This window comes from Lagopus leucura, unplaced genomic scaffold, assembly GCF_019238085.1.
Source record: "Lagopus leucura isolate 7727_CA_CO unplaced genomic scaffold, USGS_WTPT01 Super-Scaffold_739, whole genome shotgun sequence".
Lineage (NCBI taxonomy): Eukaryota > Metazoa > Chordata > Aves > Galliformes > Phasianidae > Lagopus > Lagopus leucura.
The window spans coordinates 14,260,234-14,279,878 of record NW_024962255.1 but is presented as its reverse complement, the minus strand read 5'-3'; the positions used below and the strand labels follow the sequence as shown (position 1 = coordinate 14,279,878).

At 39.7% G+C, this 19,645-nt stretch overlaps 1 protein-coding gene across 2 annotated transcripts; it reads left to right on the top strand.

The window, feature by feature from the left end:
• The first annotated feature begins 3,948 nt into the window (after positions 1-3,948).
• On the top strand, positions 3,949-19,271 carry SAMD8 (sterile alpha motif domain containing 8). Of its 2 annotated transcripts, none has more exons than XM_042863261.1 (6): positions 3,949-4,022; positions 9,765-10,369; positions 11,859-11,954; positions 12,631-12,748; positions 13,549-13,699; positions 14,641-19,271. In XM_042863261.1, the coding sequence occupies exons 2-6, from the start codon at positions 9,792-9,794 to the stop codon at positions 14,943-14,945; spliced, it is 1,248 nt and encodes a 415-aa protein (XP_042719195.1). In that variant the 5' UTR covers positions 3,949-4,022; positions 9,765-9,791; the 3' UTR covers positions 14,946-19,271. The 2 variants fall into 2 exon arrangements, with proteins under 2 accessions (XP_042719195.1, XP_042719196.1); XM_042863262.1 differs by lacking the exon at positions 3,949-4,022 and adding an exon at positions 5,284-6,937.
• The last annotated feature ends 374 nt before the right edge of the window (positions 19,272-19,645 follow it).

Here is a 19,645-nt window from a genome sequence, read left to right as displayed (position 1 = left end):
TTCCTTCCAGGTGTAAACTTTTGCCTAGGTAGCCTTGGTTTTCCACAGCTTTACTTCCTTTGTGGCCCTTTTAAAGCTACTCAGGGTGGATGTAAAAAGCAACAAGCATGAAGACTCTCAATAAGAGAGAAGTTAGTTTTATCTGCAGCAGGGGCTTTCCAAGGTACCAAGAATTCAGACATCCTCCTGCCTGTTAGGACAGCAGACAACTCTAAGCCAAACATTTGCAATTATGTGTGATGTTAAAAATAGCTTCTGTTCCAGCTGAAGTTAATGCATGATTAGCAGCACCTGAAGAAGGCATACTTTTAATTGGTGGACTATGCCTTTGTGATTACTTTGTAGCTAGTGCTTGGTGCAGTGATCAGGATCAAACATTCCCTGGCTAATAACGTAAGAGGTGGCAACCATGAATCTTGGCAGCAGCCAAGGAGGGCTGTATGAGCACACAGCACGGCACTGCCAGGAAAACGTGTGCTGGTCAAAACCAGGGAGCTCATGGATACTTTTCTATTTTAACTGTTGCTGTCAACCCAACTTAATGCCAACCTGTGGCAACTTTGTCTCTCCCATGAAAACTGGGATCAGAATCTTTTCACCTATTTGAAAGAAGAAAAAGATTTACGGTGAAAATGCACCAGCACAGAAGCTCGGCTAGCATAAACAAACCTGGCTGTATAGGTACACCCACCTCCACTTTCAAAGGATCAGCTACTCTCCCTCCTGTGCCTGCTTTCAGGATTTGTGTTTTGGGATGGTTAATTGTTGAAGAAGAATTCAACTAATTGAGTTGTGGTACATTTAGTTCAATTCTAAGTGAGACAGGATTTTCTGGCGTTCTATAACACTAATGTGCCTGTAATCCATGGCAAATTTTGTCTGCTTTAGCACATAGTGTTCACTTTCTTGGCTTTTGCTCTGAGAAGTTCATCTTCTGCTTTAAAAAATAAGTTGATTAGTACTTACCAATTCAGTTCATTTTTCTTCCATGGTGTGAATAAGAAAGTTAAAGAGAAAACAGATGCTTGAAAGTTCACATAACTGATTTGATGTGTTTCAACACACATACTGAGATCACAAACATGATATGGCAAGATTTGGTCTGTAGAGAGAAGAGATGTCCAAAAAAAAAAAAAAAAAAAAAAAAAAAAAGTGATGTAGATCAAGTAGCACTTCTAGTTAAAGGTCCTTCCTTATTCTTTTCTGTATTCTTTGCTGGAGAAGAATTTTCCTAAGTAGTTCATTCTCTCTACATTTGAGGCCTCCATTTCCTGCATATGGTCTTGACATTTATTGGAGACTGATTATTTCAAATGATTGAAAGTGAACACTATTATTTAATGACAAAGACTGTTTGAAAAGAAAAACAGCATTACATTCATACATCTTTTTCCTTTCCTCATAATAAATTGCAATTGGAACTGGTTGGGAAATTTCAATAAAAATTTCCTTTCTTTTTGTGATTAAATATCATCCTGAATATTGGATCAATGTAACTGTGTAAACTGAATAAATAATTTTCAATCTGAAGATGAACCCAGTATAATTAAATATTCTAAAGATTTTTTTCTTGGCAATCTGCAGTAGTTCTAAAAATTTCAATAGCACATCGTTTGTCATAAATTCTCAGACTGACATATAGGCATTGGCACTGCCTGTCAAACTGAGATCAACATAGCATGGGGTGACATAACTCACAGTGATAGAATGAGGTTTATTGGAAATTTCTGCTAAATAAAGCACGCATCTAGATAATTCACTCTTTGAAAAGCATCGAGTGCTAGCAAAGAAAAGTAGTTATCAGTTTTGAAGTACAGTGGCTCAACAGATATTTGGTCATTTTGGAACTATCAGTTAGGCATTGAAACTCAGTGGAAGAAAAATGGCACTGGCAGTGACTATTTCGGATAGATGGGGCAGGGCTCTCTCCTTTGCTGTGGATGCCACAGGGCTGATGCAGACCAGGCCAGCAGCCAAGCACAGGGTAATCCCTGCAAGGCAGGGCCAGCCTGCATACATCTCTCTCTTCAACTTTTATGGCTGACACAGCACTCTTGACCAGGGACTTACTGCATGAACATCTGTTGCTGATATCTTTGGGTCCTGCGTACTTAATATATATGTACACACAGAGATCATTTTCCAACTTGAAAACCTGGAGTCTGAATTCAGGGAGTTGCATGGCTGTAGGTTCATGCTGGTCTAGTAATCAACAGTGTAGGGAACTGGGATAAGAAGCTTTAGGCTTCTAATTTTTCATTTCTTATTGCAAATGAGCTGGGTACGGAGTAAGCAAAATTGCTTATTAACAGGTTATCTTCAGGTCTGCTGCATTTTTGCTTATTTCCCAGATCATACCTTTATGCAGTACAGTTTGTCACTGGCATGTTTGGACTTTTCAGTTTTTCATCTGATGCAGGTGAAGGAAAAAAGGGGACCATTGTGAGGACTGAAACAGCCCTTAATTCCTGCGCTGCCTGCAGAAGCAACCAGATCTTGGCAAAGAAAGTGGGAGGTCACCTCTAACTCCAGCACTTCTTTGGGAAGCTATGCTTTGTATGGTGTAAAATATAAAAGTCGCATGGAACAGACTGCTCAGATAAGCACTTTCAAACCAGCATTGGCGCATGAATAATGAGCAGGGTGGTTTCTATTCTGCCTGTCCAGTTTCATCTATGTGGAATAGATACACTCCGTTACAACCGAGCGTACAGTCCTGTCTAGCTGCACCAGGCTGCCCATTGACTCGTCAACTTGATGTAGCTGTGAAGCATTTTGAAATGCAAAATTTCCTTTGTTTCACTGTAGTTGCATGTGCACCAGGATTGCAAAAGATCCCTTTTTCCTCTGAAGAAAGAGAACAAGACTATATTCTCTGAAAGGCTTAGCTCATTAACTTAATGGAGTGACACTGGTGCCGGTGTTTTTTATTTCAAAGGGAGCAACAATTCAGGAGACTTCTATGGGACCTCACTATAATTACATCAATACAGAAATTTCTGAATGTTCTTCAGACTGCATGATGATGCTGCAAAAGGCTGAAAGCTAAATGTCAGCTGATAGACAAAATAAATGTATTTCTGCAGTCAATTGGGTCTAATTTGTCTGCCCCCTACAATCCCCTCCATTTGTATTATTTATAGGCTGTGGAGCACCGGAGTTGCCTGGAGGTTCCATCAGCCACTTGTCCTGCCCGCCTCTGTGCTGGGGATCACCTTGGACAGATGACTGCGTGCTATCAGCCTGCTGCTGGCATTCAGATTTGTATTTTTTTTTTTCTACAGCCATCAAAAAGAATAATGGCAGAACTGAAGAGAGGAATGTTTTGTAATGGTGTGATACGGAAACAGAGCTTTATAAGGACTCTGCTATTTTTTTCTACATGCATGCCTTTGAATGAGGGACAGGGGTATTGTCCTGGCAATGCACGTTTTTGTTGTCGGTGGGTTTTGTTTTATTGCAGTTTTTTTAAGTGATGTATGGTTAACTCTGTGTCCATAAGTTTAATAAAATTAGAGACAATTCTGTTCAGCGTGAGAAACTCCCCCAGCTTTCCCCCATCCAGGTCGTACCAAGGTACTCCAAATGATGGCCAGATAGCCAGTACTGGGAAAAACAAACGACGCTGTATTTCCATAGAGCATGCTGTACCCCCACCACAGTTCGGACAGGCTCTGCTGCTATCTCGATGAGCAACAACCCCTGCTTCTCTGCGGCTGTTCTCCGATGGGCTGTGGGGCGTCCTCTAGGAAACACACCACCAACCGCCCACGGTGGCTGATCCCGCACCTCGCCGGGTTTCGGAACGGCCACTCAGAACCGCCACCCGGCAGCATCACACCGCAGAACGCGAACGCGCAGCCCGCCGCGCCGCCCCGCCCCTTCCGCCGCCCTGGCGCGCCGCTTCCTGCCGGGGATGGGGTGGCTGCGGGGGCCGCCGCCGCCGAAGGGAGGCAGGGCGGACAGGAGGCGCTGCCGCCCCGGTGCTGGGTGCTGCGGCACGGCCGCTCGGCGCCGCTGAGGTGAGGCGGAGCGCGGCAGTGGTAGTGGGGCCGCGGGAGGAGGAGGCTCTGCGGCGGTCTTCGCATCGCCTGCCTCGGGATTCGCGTCGTCCGTGGGTGCCGGAGCCCGTCCGGCCGCGGGGGAGCGTCCCCGGTACCGGGCTGCCGTGCGGCCGTGGAAGGCGGCGGGCAGCGCTCGCGGGCTGCGCGGCGGCGGAAAGGCTGCGCAGCGGGCGGGCTGCTCCCGGCGGGGGCCTGCGGTACGGGGCTCCGAGGACGCGGGGCTCGGGAAGGTGTTGTGCCGGTAGAGCCCCTCGCGGAGTGGCGGGCGGCAGCGCCGGGAGGATTTTGGAGGGGTTAAGGCCGTGGGCTGAGAAAGTTGCGGCTGTGCTACTGTCATCCATCCCGGGGAGTGCGTTGGGTGGCTGTCGCTGCTCAGGTACTGCTGGGGCTGCTCATCTTTGAAAATCCAGTGAGTTTGGGACGCGAGAGCAGTGCTTACACATGAAGGAAATGATCTGTAGGCTTGGAACAAGCAAAAATGTGAAATCGTCATGTTTTACATGGTGGTCTTTTTGCTGCGTGTTCCCCAGAAGCGCAGTTAGAAGCCCAGCATGGCCTGGGAGCTGCCATCCGTCAGGCTCTGAACCACCGCTGCTCCTCGCATGCAGCTCGGTGATGCACCCACCAACGGCTGAGGGCTTTGAGGCTGTGAGCTGTGCTGCCTTATACGTGATACTCACAGCTTCCCAAAGCTTCTGATTTCTTGCATGTCTTAATGCGTTTAAAGTGAGGAAGACTCCGATCTTCGTTGGAGTAGGGAGATCAGTTTGTCAGGGGTTGTCGAGAGTAAGAGCAAACATGGCTTCACTACAAATACTCTTCTGATGTTAATGCGGATAGCAGGATTGTTTCTGTATTCCACTGTTTTTACACAAAAATGAGGTGTGAGAAGAAAAGAAAAAGAGATTAAAAAGGGGAAAGCAGCAAATCTGAGTTGTTGTTCTCTGAGGAGCTGGATGTGGGATTTTTTGAAATTGGTAAAAAAAATCCTTGATATCTGATATTTAGCATGTGAATGTTCAAGGTTTTGTATGAGGTCTTGTCATGAAATACTGTGAGTTACACTCTAAGATAAGTGAAGTGGGGGAGCGCTCAATCAGTTGCTTTGAAAGTTGCTTGTATGTGCCATGAATGATTGTGGTAGGATAGAAAAACGTTTTGTGAGCTGGTTAGCAGATCAGGAGTGGAGATGCTGTCAGTGTTCGCTTGAGTGTAGTACAGCCATTTGGTTTAATGAGGTGCGGCACTCGAGGAGCTGTATGTATTCTATTCAGCTGCTGAGCTGTGTAATCGCACTTAGTGGTTCTCAAGACAAATGAGTTTAGCTTCCAGGATCGTGTGTAATAGCTGCTGTCAGTTTCGCATGGAGGCATTCCATCAGAAGGGCTCTTTAAGCATATGGAGCTAATCTTTGCTTTTACTGTGTCAGTTCTTTATTTTCCACCATGCAGCGCTTTCACTGAACCATTCTTGAAAAGCAAATCTTCCTTGATGATCTGAGGCTTACAGTAAGCCGAACAGGTGTTACTTTGTGGGACTTTGTATCTTACTTTTGTGAGTTGCACGGAGACAACTCTCAGACCAGTTGTAATGCTGCCCATAAGGTCGCTCAGTAGAAATGTTTACGGAGCAACTCTGACAGCAACGTCACTCAGTAAAACTGAAAGCAGGATTTACGGGAGCATTTCTGCATGAGGAGTTACTGTGGGCTCACTTCAGGAAGTCTATCCCATTTCTCAACCTCAAAGTGCTCAGGGTTTTCAAAAAGAGCCAGGGATGAGCAGCAGCCACAGAATATGAAACTGCTGTTGTGTGACAAGGGAGTGGTTCTCCATATTCTTTTTCCAGCACAGCAGTGCTGACTGAGCTGGACAGCTGGCTCAGCACTCGCTACTTTGCGTGGCTTTTCTGTGCAGCAGCAGAGTCCATGTCATGCCTGCATTGCACACCAGCAGATGTTGCATGGAAATCTTTTCTCCCAAAATGTGAGATGTGGTGCTCCTCAGCCAGCTGAGTCAGTGAGGGGGGCTGAGCTGGAATTACCTACATTCAGACTTCAGCTTGAAAACTATTGCGAAGAAATATAGGTTATATCCCTTGAGAACTGATCGTTCTTCAGTCACCTTCCTAGAATTCTTCTCAAGGATGGCAAGAATTGAAACTAGCTGGAAATAACAATCAAGAAGTGTGACAGCAAGGGGTCACAGGCTGCCCAGCACACAGGGCAGCACAGTGATGGTGGCTCTGCACAGTGAACCCACAGCACCCTGCTGAGCCTGCTGTGGGCACTGCCACCTTCTCCCTTAACCCTTCTGCTGTGAAGCTGGTGTTTGTGATCTGCATCTCCGTATCAGGTCTGTTGCCTCATGTTAGTGTAATGATACTGCTACTGTCTCTCAACTGTAGCAGGAACTTTCCACCTTTGTACCTCAGTACAGTGACTCATTGTGTGCTGGAGAAGTTATGGGCTTAGTGGTTGACTAAAGGTAATTTAGTGCAGAAAAACATGCTAGAACTGTGGGTAATAATTCTGAGATAGATGAATTTTCTGTATCTGAATGTGCACCTGTTCCTCCTGCAGTAGTTCGCATTCAGTTGTGTTCATGCTGTTAATTGAAAGACTGGAGAAGGAAAAGGGGAAATAGAACACATGATATGTGCTGCTGATGAGCTGACTAAATATAAAGTCAACAGTAACAGGAAAGTAATCAACCAGCTCACTGCAGACATTGCTGATGTCAGGAGAAAAGTATATTTTGCCCTCTGACACTTAAGTCTGCGCTTGCTTAATGTTATTAATGTGTTCCTTTGTTTGTTTTTGGAGATAAAAACCAGTAATGTAGGAGGCTCTTGGTGCTGCTTTCTTCCAAAAGGTATGTACAGTCATCTGGGTGACTCTTCTGTTACATTGGTTGGTTACACAGCCTGGGCTGCTGGTGTTGGACTTCAGTGCAGACTCCATGTGTGTATGCTTCATAATATTTCCCAGTTAATAGTGGGATAAAAGAAATCACATAAAAGTTATAGGGAAAAAATGAGGTTTTAAATTATTCTATGTATATAGAATATTTCTGCTTCTGTCTTTTAAGCTAGCATTTTTCTTAAGCCTAGAAAATGAACATTTTGGCATAGAGATCTGTGCTGTGTTCCAGGTGCTAAGATTATTAGGAAAATGTGCTTTTTACTGTGTAAAACATGAAAGTGGCATTGAGTGCATAGTTCAAAGGAGAGTACAGTGTCTGAGTTTAAGGAAAATATCATCAAAGGTGGTCTTAATCGCTGCTGTTCCAATGAAGTTAGCTATGAGTTGTGTGGGATGGTTAACTTAGTGTTTTAGTGCTGTTTTTGTCTTTTCTAGCTGGCTAAATATCTTCCCTTAGTATTTGAAAACAGGAGCAGGTGCTATCAGGTGCATCGTAGGTTGATACAGACTTTCTCCCTGGACTGCCCAGTCAGTAATGACCTTTGGTGCTTTGGGGTACGCTTACTCAGTGTTGTGAGGTCACGTTTATTGTATGCCATGCAAGGGCTAATTTCTATTAATTAATTATTTCATTCATTTATTTAAATTTCTGAAATGCTGTATGAAGAAACACTGAGTGTTGAGATTCTTTTACCCAAAGGAACAAAATTCTTGCTGGGGTGAAGAGAGTTTCCTGAACTTGCCCTCAGAAAGTGCTTTGATTAGAAGATAGGTCAGTAAGTTGAGTGTGTTTATGGTGAGTCTAAATTCACCGCTTTTGGAACATGTGTAATGATTACAGTCTTATAAAAGCACAGATTGACGTGTGGGTGTACTTTATCTGTACTTCTAAATAAAGAAAGCTGGAAATTCCAGTGAGCAACTCTTTTTTTTTCTTTTTAGTGGAGTAAGTTTTTTTTTTTTAAGTATATATAAAGATCAATTAACCATTCATTAATTACAGATTGTTACTTGTTTTATAATGGCTATATTGATACAGCTGCTTTGAGCAAGATCTTCAATAGTATTAAGGTAACAAATGATCAACTCTACTCTTACATGGAGAAGGAAGAATATAGTAGATGTGGAGACAAGTAATGGTTTGTGGATGTTTTGGCAACTGTTTAATTCAAGATGTTAAAGGTTATATATGTATTGACTGTACGTGGCCTTCTGAGAAATAAAATCTGTGTGTAATGTATGTGCTGTTTATATACTATCAATTCCACAGGGAATATTTTAAGGAGTAGCACTCCCTTGAGCCTTTAAAAGGGCAACGTTGAATTGTGCTGCCGTTTTTCAGCTGAACTACTTCTTTTGCTCTACTGAGAGGTGTTAATGGACAGAGTCTTTTCTGATACAGAAGAAAGTGGTGCATGGTGCTGTTAGATTTGCAGTGAAAGAAGTTGCACTCAGTCATTATAGGTGCTGCTTCTGATGATAGGCATGGTACATTTTTAAAAAGAAAAGGTGAAGTAAAGCTTGTGTGTGTAAGAGCTGAAAACTCTTGAATGCCTGTGTTGGGTTCAGTGCCTATTTACTGTGTACAGGAGCTTAATAATAGAAATGTTTTGTACTGTTATGTGCTTTCTGAGATTTGGTTGATGTGATTGAAGCATTCTGGTTAATTACATTGCTTTTTCTCACAGGAAAGAGCTGTGAAACCGTATCTGTTTCTTAGACAGTGGCTGTACAAAAGCTACCAAGTATAAATTATGCACCAATCCATTCTGTACTGCTCTGGGTCTTAAATATTGAATAAGCTTTTTAATACTTTTACATCATTGGTAACCTTATTTTTTTTTCATATATTCCACATAAGATATTGAGATTATTATTAGTTTTTAACTGCACTAAATTATTTGTAGGGCAATGAACTAACCCCACCATTTGAAGCTGTTATGGTATCTTGTTGGTCCTACATGAATAAAGTGTTGACGCATTCAATTCCCTTCTTAAACAATATTCTAGAGTTAAGAAAAGGATTATTGAGAAATCTGTAAGAAGAGAGTAGATTTTCTTTCTATATGATCTCTATTTATCATGACCATTTCTAAAGATATTTTGAAATAAAAAACAGTGTTTGGTTTCCAGTGCTTTTATTTTCAGAGTATAAAATCCTACATTATTTGCAAGCATCTATTTTAATTACTCAGCTCATACATACATATCTAAGTTGGACAACTGTACCATTAACAGCTGAGGTGGCCCAGGTCAGTATGACTGTAGATACCAAGCATTAGGTTTACTGGGGTGGGAGCTCTTGCTACCAAAGCTTTCATATGTATTTTAAAGCAGTGGAGTATGTTGGACCTGTGATACACTATTTTAGCCATATTTCAGTTTTACGTGGCTGCTGGTCTTACTTCCCTCCTTAGTTTTTGAAGTTACAACAGTAGACAAGAATAATGATTAAGCTACTATTTAAACAGGGTAGTCTTTGTTTCTTGTTGCCTAGTGTAATTCGCAAACTCAGATTTTCATTTGTAATGAATAAAGACTGGTTAGATCAAGGAAATATTCTCAGTCTGGGTGATTTCACAAGTAAAAATTAATTTTACTGGACTAAAATTGTTTAAAAATATTTACTTACCTAATAAATTATGCCTGGTTTTTGGCTGGCGCTTACATAAAACATCTTTGGCTAATTAAGCATCTAAGAATGCATGAAAGACAGTGATGTTCCAATAATCTTCAGTAAACATTGAGGTCTTGTCCCTTTCTCCAATGTAAAACAGGTCAGTTTTATTGTCGGATAGAGGACGATGGCAGGCAATAACCAGCTTTGCATTCGACGTTGGACTACCAAGAATGTGGCCAAGTGGCTGAAGGAAGAAGGCTTCTGTGAATATGTGGATATTTTGTGCAATAGACACAGACTAGATGGAATTACATTGCTGACACTCACGGAGTATGATTTACGGTCTCCTCCATTGGAAATCAAAATCCTGGGGGATATCAAAAGGCTGATGCTGTCCATACGGAAGCTACAGAAGCAACATATTGATGTCCTAGAAGAGCTGGGATACAACAGTGATAGTCACATTGGTGCTGTGTGCGCTACTGTGGGCTCACTGCAGGGTACAGATTGGTTTTGCAATGGTGAAGTACCTCGGGACTATGATGGACCAGTTACTGACTTGAACGGTGATCAGTATCAATATGCAAATGGAAAAAACAAACATTCGACAAGAAGACTGGACCCAGAGTACTGGAAGACAGTTCTAAGTTGTGTTTATGTCTTCATAGTGTTTGGCTTTACATCATTTGTTATGGTTATAGTACATGAGCGAGTACCTGACATGCAGACATATCCACCTCTACCAGACATATTTCTAGATAGGTAAGAAATTTTCTTTTAAAACGAAGCAATAAGTTGATGTTGAAAGTATGGGCTGTCTTTTTCTCCCCTTCATTTTCAAAGTTTTATATGTTCTTGAAGATGGTTCTGCAAAATGGTAATGAGTGTAGTATATTCTCTCCATAGACTGAAACGTGCTTCTGTTAGATGTACGGATTTGGTCATCACAGGGGAAAACAAATTGAGCTGTTATTCTACCCTGTCTGTATTTAATTCTGTGTCTTTAATTGCAACATAGGAATTAATAATTCGATCTTTTCATTTTAGTAAAAAGGATGATGGTCAGCTGTCGTAAGTAAGCAGCTGTTTGCTTTTCCTGAAATCTGGGTGCTGCTATGAAGCTTAATACGTCTTGCTATAGGAAAACTTTTGATGAGGGAATGTTCTGGTCTTAATTTTCAAGTTCTTTCTCAGTTGTGGCAGCCCACTGATGGCTGACTTTCTGGAGAAGATATATGCTTTTTGCTTTGGGATTGGTAAATGAAGATTGGAGATTTTCAAAAGACAAGTCAAACTTTCTAAAAGTCATGTCTTTGTGGCTTTATTCATTCTAATATCCATTTTCATTATCGGATTCAGTGAAGTCATTAGGGATCTCATCCTTTGAGGCAGTGTACAGAATCTCCATGAATTATATATATAGCTCGGCCAGGATGGTCCTCATCAAACAAAGTGAAAAGAAATGAGAGCAGTGGCATTGCTGGATTTTGTTCCCAGGGCAAATTCCAAAGTATTCAGTGGGTGAGAGGATGGAGGAGGTCAGGAAGCAGCTCACTGAACAAAAAGGGGATCACTACAGATCTAAGCATTTGAGCAGTGTTTTGCTACCCTTTTGTACCAAAGGGATCACACAACTGAAAACTGATAGTCTCTGTTTTGGTGAGGATGTAGAGTGGAAATCATTGCTAGTGCAACATGTATGCAAGAATTGAATCTTTTGGACAGCAAGGCTAGATGGTTTGCCTACATGATTATCATTGAAATCTACCTTTGAAAGGAATTTATACTTTTCCTAATGCCCTTCTAGTTCTGTTTCATTTCAACTACTTACAGTTTTAAGCTTTGCAGGATTTCATTAGTTGTGTTGACATGGCATTCTTACAAGAATAATTGGTGTGGTGTAAGTTTGTGTCAGAACTGTTTGTAGAGAAACAATGGTAAAAGAACACATCCTATTAATAAATCATGTAAATTAAGTGAGCACAGTTGAGATTTTCTTTCATTTGGTGAATTCCATGTAAGTGTTTCTTGAAAATGCAGGAGTAGAAAAGGAATAATTGAATTACAAAATAATTGAAACTGTATTTCACTCAGTCTAACAGTAATTTTGATTGTTGTTTAAACTATTCTGAGAGTAACGCATAATTTTGTAGTTAGAACCTTACATGGTTTGTTGTTTTGTTTTAATGCTGGGACTAGAAAGAAAAATTAAGCCTTTGTATTCAACCTTTCTTGCTTCATCTCTTTTTAGTGTCCCGAGGATACCATGGGCATTTGCTATGACTGAAGTATGTGGTGTAATTCTTTGCTACATTTGGCTGTTGGTTCTTCTGCTTCACAAACACAGGTACAGTGTATATATTCAAGGCAACTAACTGGTAATGTGGTTTAGAGGAAGGAGTTTGAGGACTCCTTAGAATTTGAGGACTGTTTAAGACTTTACAGTTAATAACGTGTAAACTTCTAGTATGTTGTTAGAGTGGAGTGGATTTAATCAAGAATGTTGAGTTGTGAAAATTATGGAGCAATTTGAATTTATTTTTCTATCAGACTTGCAGATCATTTCCTGCAGAGCATGCATATTTCAAGGACTCACCATTGTATATTCTCATGCTGTGACAATTCTGTTCATTCTGAGAATGAAATTCCACAGGATGACTGAGCCAGTGTAGCAGTTTGCTGTCACTGAAGTGTAGAAAACCCATTTGTGTGTGTGCCTATTATACGTTAACTTTTCACCATTTTGTTCATTTTTATCAGTTCATCAACAGAAGACATGAGTGCCAAAGCTAGTACAAGTGCAGCTAACATAAATGCAGAGGAGTGGGGCTGTAGGGCTTTTGTTGGCTTGCTCCATTGTCTCACACTGTCGTGTGGAGTATTGCCTTTATGGTACTGCTTACAAGTAAAATCCAGTGATTTGGAGCTTTGTGGAAATTAAGCTGAGGTGGGAGAAAGTGTTACCAGCATAAAAACACAATGCATTGGGATTCTTACTATCAGTTTCTGTGTATTCTTCCCAGGTCTATACTTCTGCGAAGGCTGTGCAGCCTTATGGGGACAGTATTCTTGCTACGTTGTGTTACAATGTTTGTTACCTCACTCTCAGTGCCAGGCCAGCACTTGCAGTGTACTGGAAAGGTAAAAGCATGAAACACTTCAAATTTTCTCCTGTTTACTTTTTAAAAAGGTTTTGAAAAATATTATCTAAATCATGATAAAGATGGTAGTGGCTATTGTGTTAGATGTATATTGGTGAGATCAGCATGTTTCTTTTCCTCTCCACCCCCCTTCATTTGTTGCCATTATGCAGGTACTGCACATGTAGGAGTCTTTAAAACTTGCTGTTTCGGAGGGAGGAGAGACACTTGGTAAGGGGAAAAGGGGAACTTTTAAGAATATTTCACAACATAAACTGGAGAGAATCTTTCAGAGAGATATGCACTTAAGACATTGACTTAGAAAAACTAGAAGGTGGAGTAATCACTTCCTCATCTTGTTGGGTGCACAGTTTGGAACAAATTATTGGTGTTCTAAGAAGAAATATTCTTTTTAATGTGCGATTTCATATTTTTATCCTAGTTTCTAGTTGGAAATCTGAATAGTAGAAGATTGACAGGGATACAGTATGAGGTAGAATGTGTTCAGGGAAAAAAACAAGTGACACTTGGTATGTAATTGACTTGAAACAAAATACTTGCTCTAAATGCCAGGATTAATCAGAGGCAGTAATTGACATTTCTAATGGAACTCACCACCACAATAAAAGACAGTGATGTGCTAACATGTACTTTAATAACAGACCCAAAGAATCAATTCTATTAACCACACATAGTACTAGAGAGCTAGCTTCTAGTTATCTGTGGTATAACTTGAAGGATGTAATGTTAGTGCAGGATAGGAACTTACTAAAGGTTAATGTTATTGTCTTTTACACATAGCTGTATGGCAATGTTTGGGCAAAACTCCAGCGGGCATTTGCAATATGGAGTGGCTTTGGAATGACTCTTACTGGAGTACATACATGTGGAGATTATATGTTCAGTGGCCACACTGTTGTTCTGACCATGCTCAACTTCTTTGTCACCGAATGTAAGTACACAGTGTCAATATTTAAATGTGCTGAAGTGTTAAGAATTTGTACTGCTTGCTGTCAACCAAAGGTGCACAAGTGTAAATACTTAAATGTCCTTAAGTGTTCTTTTCTGCTTGTCCTCAGCCAAAGGCGTAGAGTGACATTAAAGTTAACAAATTCAGATCTCTGCTTTTTCTCTGGTTTGTGGTGGTTCAGTTGCAGACAGAAAAGAAACAGTACCACATCAATTTATGGAAGGATAAATAGGATACATCTGAAAAAAAAACAACCAAGCAAGCCAAGAAATTATAGAAAGGTTTTGTAGCTTGCTGATGGGAGAATACTAGAGAAGTTATTAATCATTTTCTGTTACTTATACACTTCCCTTGATATCTGTCAGCAACCTATAAGTAAAATCTTAGGCTAGGTGTGCCTTTGGTATAATCCACAAAAATGAAATACAAAACCTCACATAAGTAAGAATATATAAAAGAGTACTGTCTTGTAAATATGAACTGTGATTTAATGCAGTACATAGCAATCTAAGATAATTAGCTTGAGTTCATGTTTGAAGGAATGACTGGAATAACAGAAAAATCTATACTTTATGATATTTTTCTCCCTAATGCATAGAAGAGGCATTTTCATTAACAGAAGCTGTTTGGGTTAAGTTCTGCTTTACACGATCCTAAAACATTTTAGGATACTTGGTTAACTCAGAAAAGAATGACAGCTGTATTTGTAAAGCATTAATGAAATGCTTGACATGTATAACATGTTCTCATTGAATTTATTTGACTTGTGAAACATAAGCAAGATTTGTAGATGAAGGCAATAATTTCATACTTTTTTAGATAAAAAACAAGCAATGCATATAAATTTACTGGATCTAGGCCTGGATTGAGTAGTGACCCAGAGTTTTGAGACATTTCAGGTCAATTACTCTGTTTTCTCCTAGATACGCCAAGGAGCTGGAACTTCTTGCACACCTTGTCTTGGGTCCTCAACCTCTTTGGAATCTTCTTCATTTTGGCTGCACATGAACATTACTCTATAGATGTCTTCATTGCCTTTTACATCACTACAAGACTCTTTTTGTATTACCACACATTGGCTAATACTAGAGCATATCAACAGAGTAGAAGAGCAAGGATCTGGTTTCCAATGTTTTCTTTTTTTGAATGCAATGTTAATGGTACTGTTCCCAATGAGTACTGCTGGCCATTTTCAAAACCTACAATAATGAAAAGACTGATTGGCTGAAGAGCATGTGGGTCAATTCAGATTTTTATAAAGTGTTATGACTAAGACCCTGCAAGGCTATCTGGAGGGGTTATAAAGCAATGTTTTTTCATTCTGTGGCCAGCGCCTCCTTGTCTTGTTTCTTAGATTCTTAGCCATAGAATGGGGTTGTCACAATTCACAGGAATGTGTTTTGTTGTTGCTTTAAGAGAAAACAGTGCAGGGTCTGGTAGAGAGGCAGTCAGCGAATGGTGAATAAGAACCAGAATACTGTTACCCTTAGTAAGGTTCTGTGTGAATGTTTAAGTAACTTTAACCTCAGATGTGTGCTTGTGCTGAGTATGATATGCCCTTTACAGGCTCGGTTAATCTCCATTCTCTGACATGCCATCCTTCCTGTATACTGACTAAAAATTTAGAACTTTATGATGACTTTCTCTTAAAAACAGTCATAAATTTAATTATTAAAACAAACGTGTATGCTTAAAGATTGAGGAGTACTGTGTCATAATGAGGAAAGCAATATAGTTCATGCTAAAATGGTCTCTTAACTTTGTTATTTGATAACAAGTCTTAATGTGTAACTGACAGTATAAATGGTCTGCGTACAGATTGCCAAAAATGAAAGTCTGCCTTGTGGCTATGATGTTTTTGTTTTGTTTTGTTTTTTAATGAGAGCTTACTTAGTCTAGTCTATCAGTCATCTGTATGGTTGTTCTAGCACTGGCAAGTCTTCCCTTTGGTTTTAAATAAATGAGTTAAAGTAAATGCTACAGACACTAAAAGCAAAGTGAATTTAGCTTTAGCGTGTTTAAAGCCACAGCATAACTTTTCTGTGTGGTTTTAATTGCTTTTTATACTCAGACCAGTGCATGCTTTTTAGGAGCAGCTCTTTAACATTGGAAGAACAGAACAATTTCGCATATCTTACTGTCCCATAAATGGATGGGGAAAATGCATGTAGTAACTGTTTCAAGAGGAGTAATAATAGTGAATTTAGGAAGTAGTGTTCATATTGATGTGCTTTGTAGCATTCTGGTGTCAACAACATGGCAAGTATCTCGGGATATACAAACACCATACATTTTATATATATATAAAGGCATACACTGTATACGTTCTTCTAACAAATATGAAAGAGACTAGTTATTAATTAAGTTGCTCATTTTCTACTCTGAAAGATAGAAGTACCATAAGCAGTTGAGTTTGGGTTGTTAAAAATAGCACACTCCATAATGTGAAAGCAAGGATTACATAGTGATCTCTTATTCAGTGGTTTGTGAGTGGACAACACTAACACTGACAACACTAATGTTGACTGTAGAGGCTTGAAACACATTTATTCTCAATGAAAACTGATTGATAGGTAAAAGGTGCAAGCCATAAAAATGATGGAGCCATTTTCATCTGTTGTAGGTGGCATGTCATGGCTTAAGTCAGACTTGGAAAGTAGCATGAATTAGTTCTGGCTTAGTTCAAGCTGTCTTGATGACCATTATGTCTGCATAGAGACAAAATTTTGGAATTTTGCACTTCTCTGCAGTGTATTTCTTTCACAAACCTGGATTACACCGTCTTGACCATCGTGCACTCTTTGTGATGTATTACTTTTGTAAATTAATTTAGTTCCTATTTCACAGAGAAATTGTGCGTCTTGAAGTATCTCTGCCACCTGTAATGAGTACACATAGATCATACTATTCTGCAGACTTTACATTTGTAACATTCCAATTTTTTAGTAAAATTTCAAGAATTCTGTATTGTTCAGTCTGCCATAGCCTCGTGGCTCTTGCCATCCAGATTGGTGAAATATGCTTACGCTTAAGGGGAAAAAAAACAAAACTCTGAAAGACATTCACTTGCTGTCCTTATCTTTCTGATTTCAGAAAGGCAGTTTGAACATTCCTCTTGAGACTTTATAATCAAAGAGCTCTGTTTGTTAACTTAAATTTATCTTTGCAATGCACGTGCAGTTATGAATGCTGTTTTTTAAACTCTAGCAAAGGATCTGTTCTCAGGATGTGCAGGGTTGTATTCTGAATTCTGATGTGGAGGTGTATGCTATTAGACTTGCAAAGCCATTGATTCTGACAAGAAACATGTCAGTGCTAGCTGGCACAGCTGTGTCTAGATTGAAAACAAAATATTTTGCAATTTAGGCATACAGGAGAATTTTCAAGTGCAGCCCCGTGTAACAATGTTTACATAAAGTAGAGCTATCATTTCAACGTTTTTTAAAATGAAGTTTGGATTCTTTGAAACGTAAGGCTTCTCTTTTTGTTCTAATTTAATTTTTCAGATTCTCTTCCATGTTTTAAATCAACGTTGCCTATTAGTGTTCTTTAAAGGAAGTTTGTTCTTCTGTTCAAGCTGTTTTGCTTGCTGCTAAATATCTGAGATAAGTAATAAATAGAGGTTGGTTTGGTGAGAACTGAAGCGCATTAGAACACTGCCAGGGTAACTGTGCTCTTCTGTCTTGGAAGTTCATTTTGTCTATCTGGAATCACAGAAGAGGAAAGCTTGAAATTGATAGAAGACAGAAATTCTGATTTAATGTAGTGAAAGATCACAGTCAGTCTGAAGAGCTGGTAATGAAAGGTTTATTGTTAATGAGGTGGAAACAAGTTGCAAATGACTGACAGGCTTAAAATTCTGTACCTCTTCTCTGCAGTCAGTGTGTTAAAAGCATTTTGCTGCTACTCTGCTGCTGACAAGCCTTTTTGAGGAAATGGCAGCAGAGCATCATTGAGACTTGGATTTAATGCTAAATATGTTGAGGGCCGTCTGTCCTCCCTTGCATTGGTGCACCAGTTTCTGCTCTCTTTCAGCTTGCTGCATCCCTTTTGTGCCAAGTCACCTTCTTTTGTCTGTGGGAGTACCCCCTTGCTTCTTTTATCTAGCAACTTTGGAAACTTGAAAGTAGTCTTAAGATCTTCCTTGTTACCACTTTGGTGTTGTATGTAGGGAATGTCTGAAAATAAGTATGCGTTTGCACAGACCTGAAGGTGATAGGCACAGCCACTCATGTAACTCATCTTCCATGTACCTCATGACATAGCTTCTTAGATTGGCCTTCCTGGACTTCAGCTGTTCTTGAATAATGATATTAAAAACTTCCATATGTGTTAATTATTTTTATGTCCTTTGGCAAACAAGATAACACTAATGCAGAGCTTTGGTATGGAAATGTAGGTAGTTTTCAAATGCTCAAGACTAGCAAGAATTGGATCCTGTAAGTATACTGCTCGTGGTGAAGCAAATTATAAGATTAAATGTGTAAGCAAGTCATTAAATATTCTGATTTTAGTGAAGGTTGTCATTTTTGTTTATGCATTTCCTTGGATTAGGCCAAGTGCATCCTGTATATGATAGAGTAATGGGAGTAGGTAATGTCACTTTCTTTTCAGTTTTTCCTTTTTTTCCCCTTATCTGCTATCAAAGAAAACATTCCAGTGGAATTTCCAATAAATTTGTATCTAACTGTCTTGAGAGAACAACATTTTTTTTTTTTTAATAAAAAAAAAAAATTCAGAACAGGAAAAAAACATGTTAAATGTTATGAAGAAATACTTGAAATCCTCCAACAAGCACTGAAGTGCAGGTTCCTAGGATCCTATTTTCTGTATGAGGGCACTTCATGTAGTTTCTCATGCAGTACCAAAGAAAATATTTAAAGAGAAGATGGAAGGGTAGAACTCGGATATCAAAAGAAGTCTTTGCAACAGTCAGTATCTCCTTGGTGTTGGGTTTGTGGGTTGTTTTTTTGTTTGTTTTTGTTTTTTGGTAACACTTGCACACTTAGGTGCTCCACTTGTCCATTACCATTTAGCCAGGTTTTTGGTCTACTAAAGTCCACTGAGGTTTTCAAGCATCAAAACTATTGTGGAGCTGAAATGTAATCATTAAGTATCCGATTGAAGAAATAGAAGATGGGAAAAAAAAAAAAAAAGTAGGTTTTTCGGATGAGAAGCAAAAGAGAAGTAATCTGTAATAAGTGACAAATAGTATTCCATCTGTCCAGTCCACATGGTTTATACTGTAAAGTTGGGGAGTTTGTTGGAATTTGCAGGTAGTATTACTTCTGTGGCTTTTTGATTTTACTTTTTTAATAATCTAGGATTCTTTATAAAAACTTGACCTGTAACTATAGAAAACACCAGAATCTTTAAGTACAAAGTCAATTCAGCAGAACTCCTAGCAGTGAGCCAGCTTGTCCTCTGAATTATTTTGTGCATATAGACTATGAAACAAGGATTGCTAGACCACTGATGATTAATAGACTTCACTCCTTCTGATGCATCTTTGACATTGCCACTTTTTTAAATTGAAACTGTGTTTCTTGGGGGGGTGGGGGGGGGTTGGAAAAAAGGCCTTTGGAGTGATTGTGCAGTTATCTTGCTTGTTGTATTGAGAAGAGCATCCAAAAAAAAAACCCTCACAGCCCTTGGAGCACTATGCTGTTGTGAACTCTGAACTTTGCTTATAGCAGTTTCCTGGATACTTACTGTTTGTATCTCGAGAGAGGTGCAGTGAGCATTATGTACATAATTCAGTGACGTGCATGTTTTTAAAACCAGTTTGTAATAAGTGTAAGAACTTCAGATGATGAATGTGGAGGACAGTAACCTGATGTGTTAGCCCAGTGATTATGTAGTTGAAGACAATGTGCAAGTTGGTATTGCTGTCTCTTTGAATCTGGTTTTGTCAAATATGAAGAACTT

Bases quoted from the DNA above. Each gene is read 5' to 3' on its own strand.
- SAMD8 (XM_042863261.1), top strand. From the start codon at position 9,792: ATGGCAGGCAATAACCAGCTTTGCATTCGACGTTGGACTACCAAGAAT. The intron at 12,749-13,548 runs GTAAAAGCATGA...TTTTACACATAG, and splicing joins ACTTGCAGTGTACTGGAAAG to CTGTATGGCAATGTTTGGGC. The intron at 13,700-14,640 runs GTAAGTACACAG...GTTTTCTCCTAG, and splicing joins CAACTTCTTTGTCACCGAAT to ATACGCCAAGGAGCTGGAAC.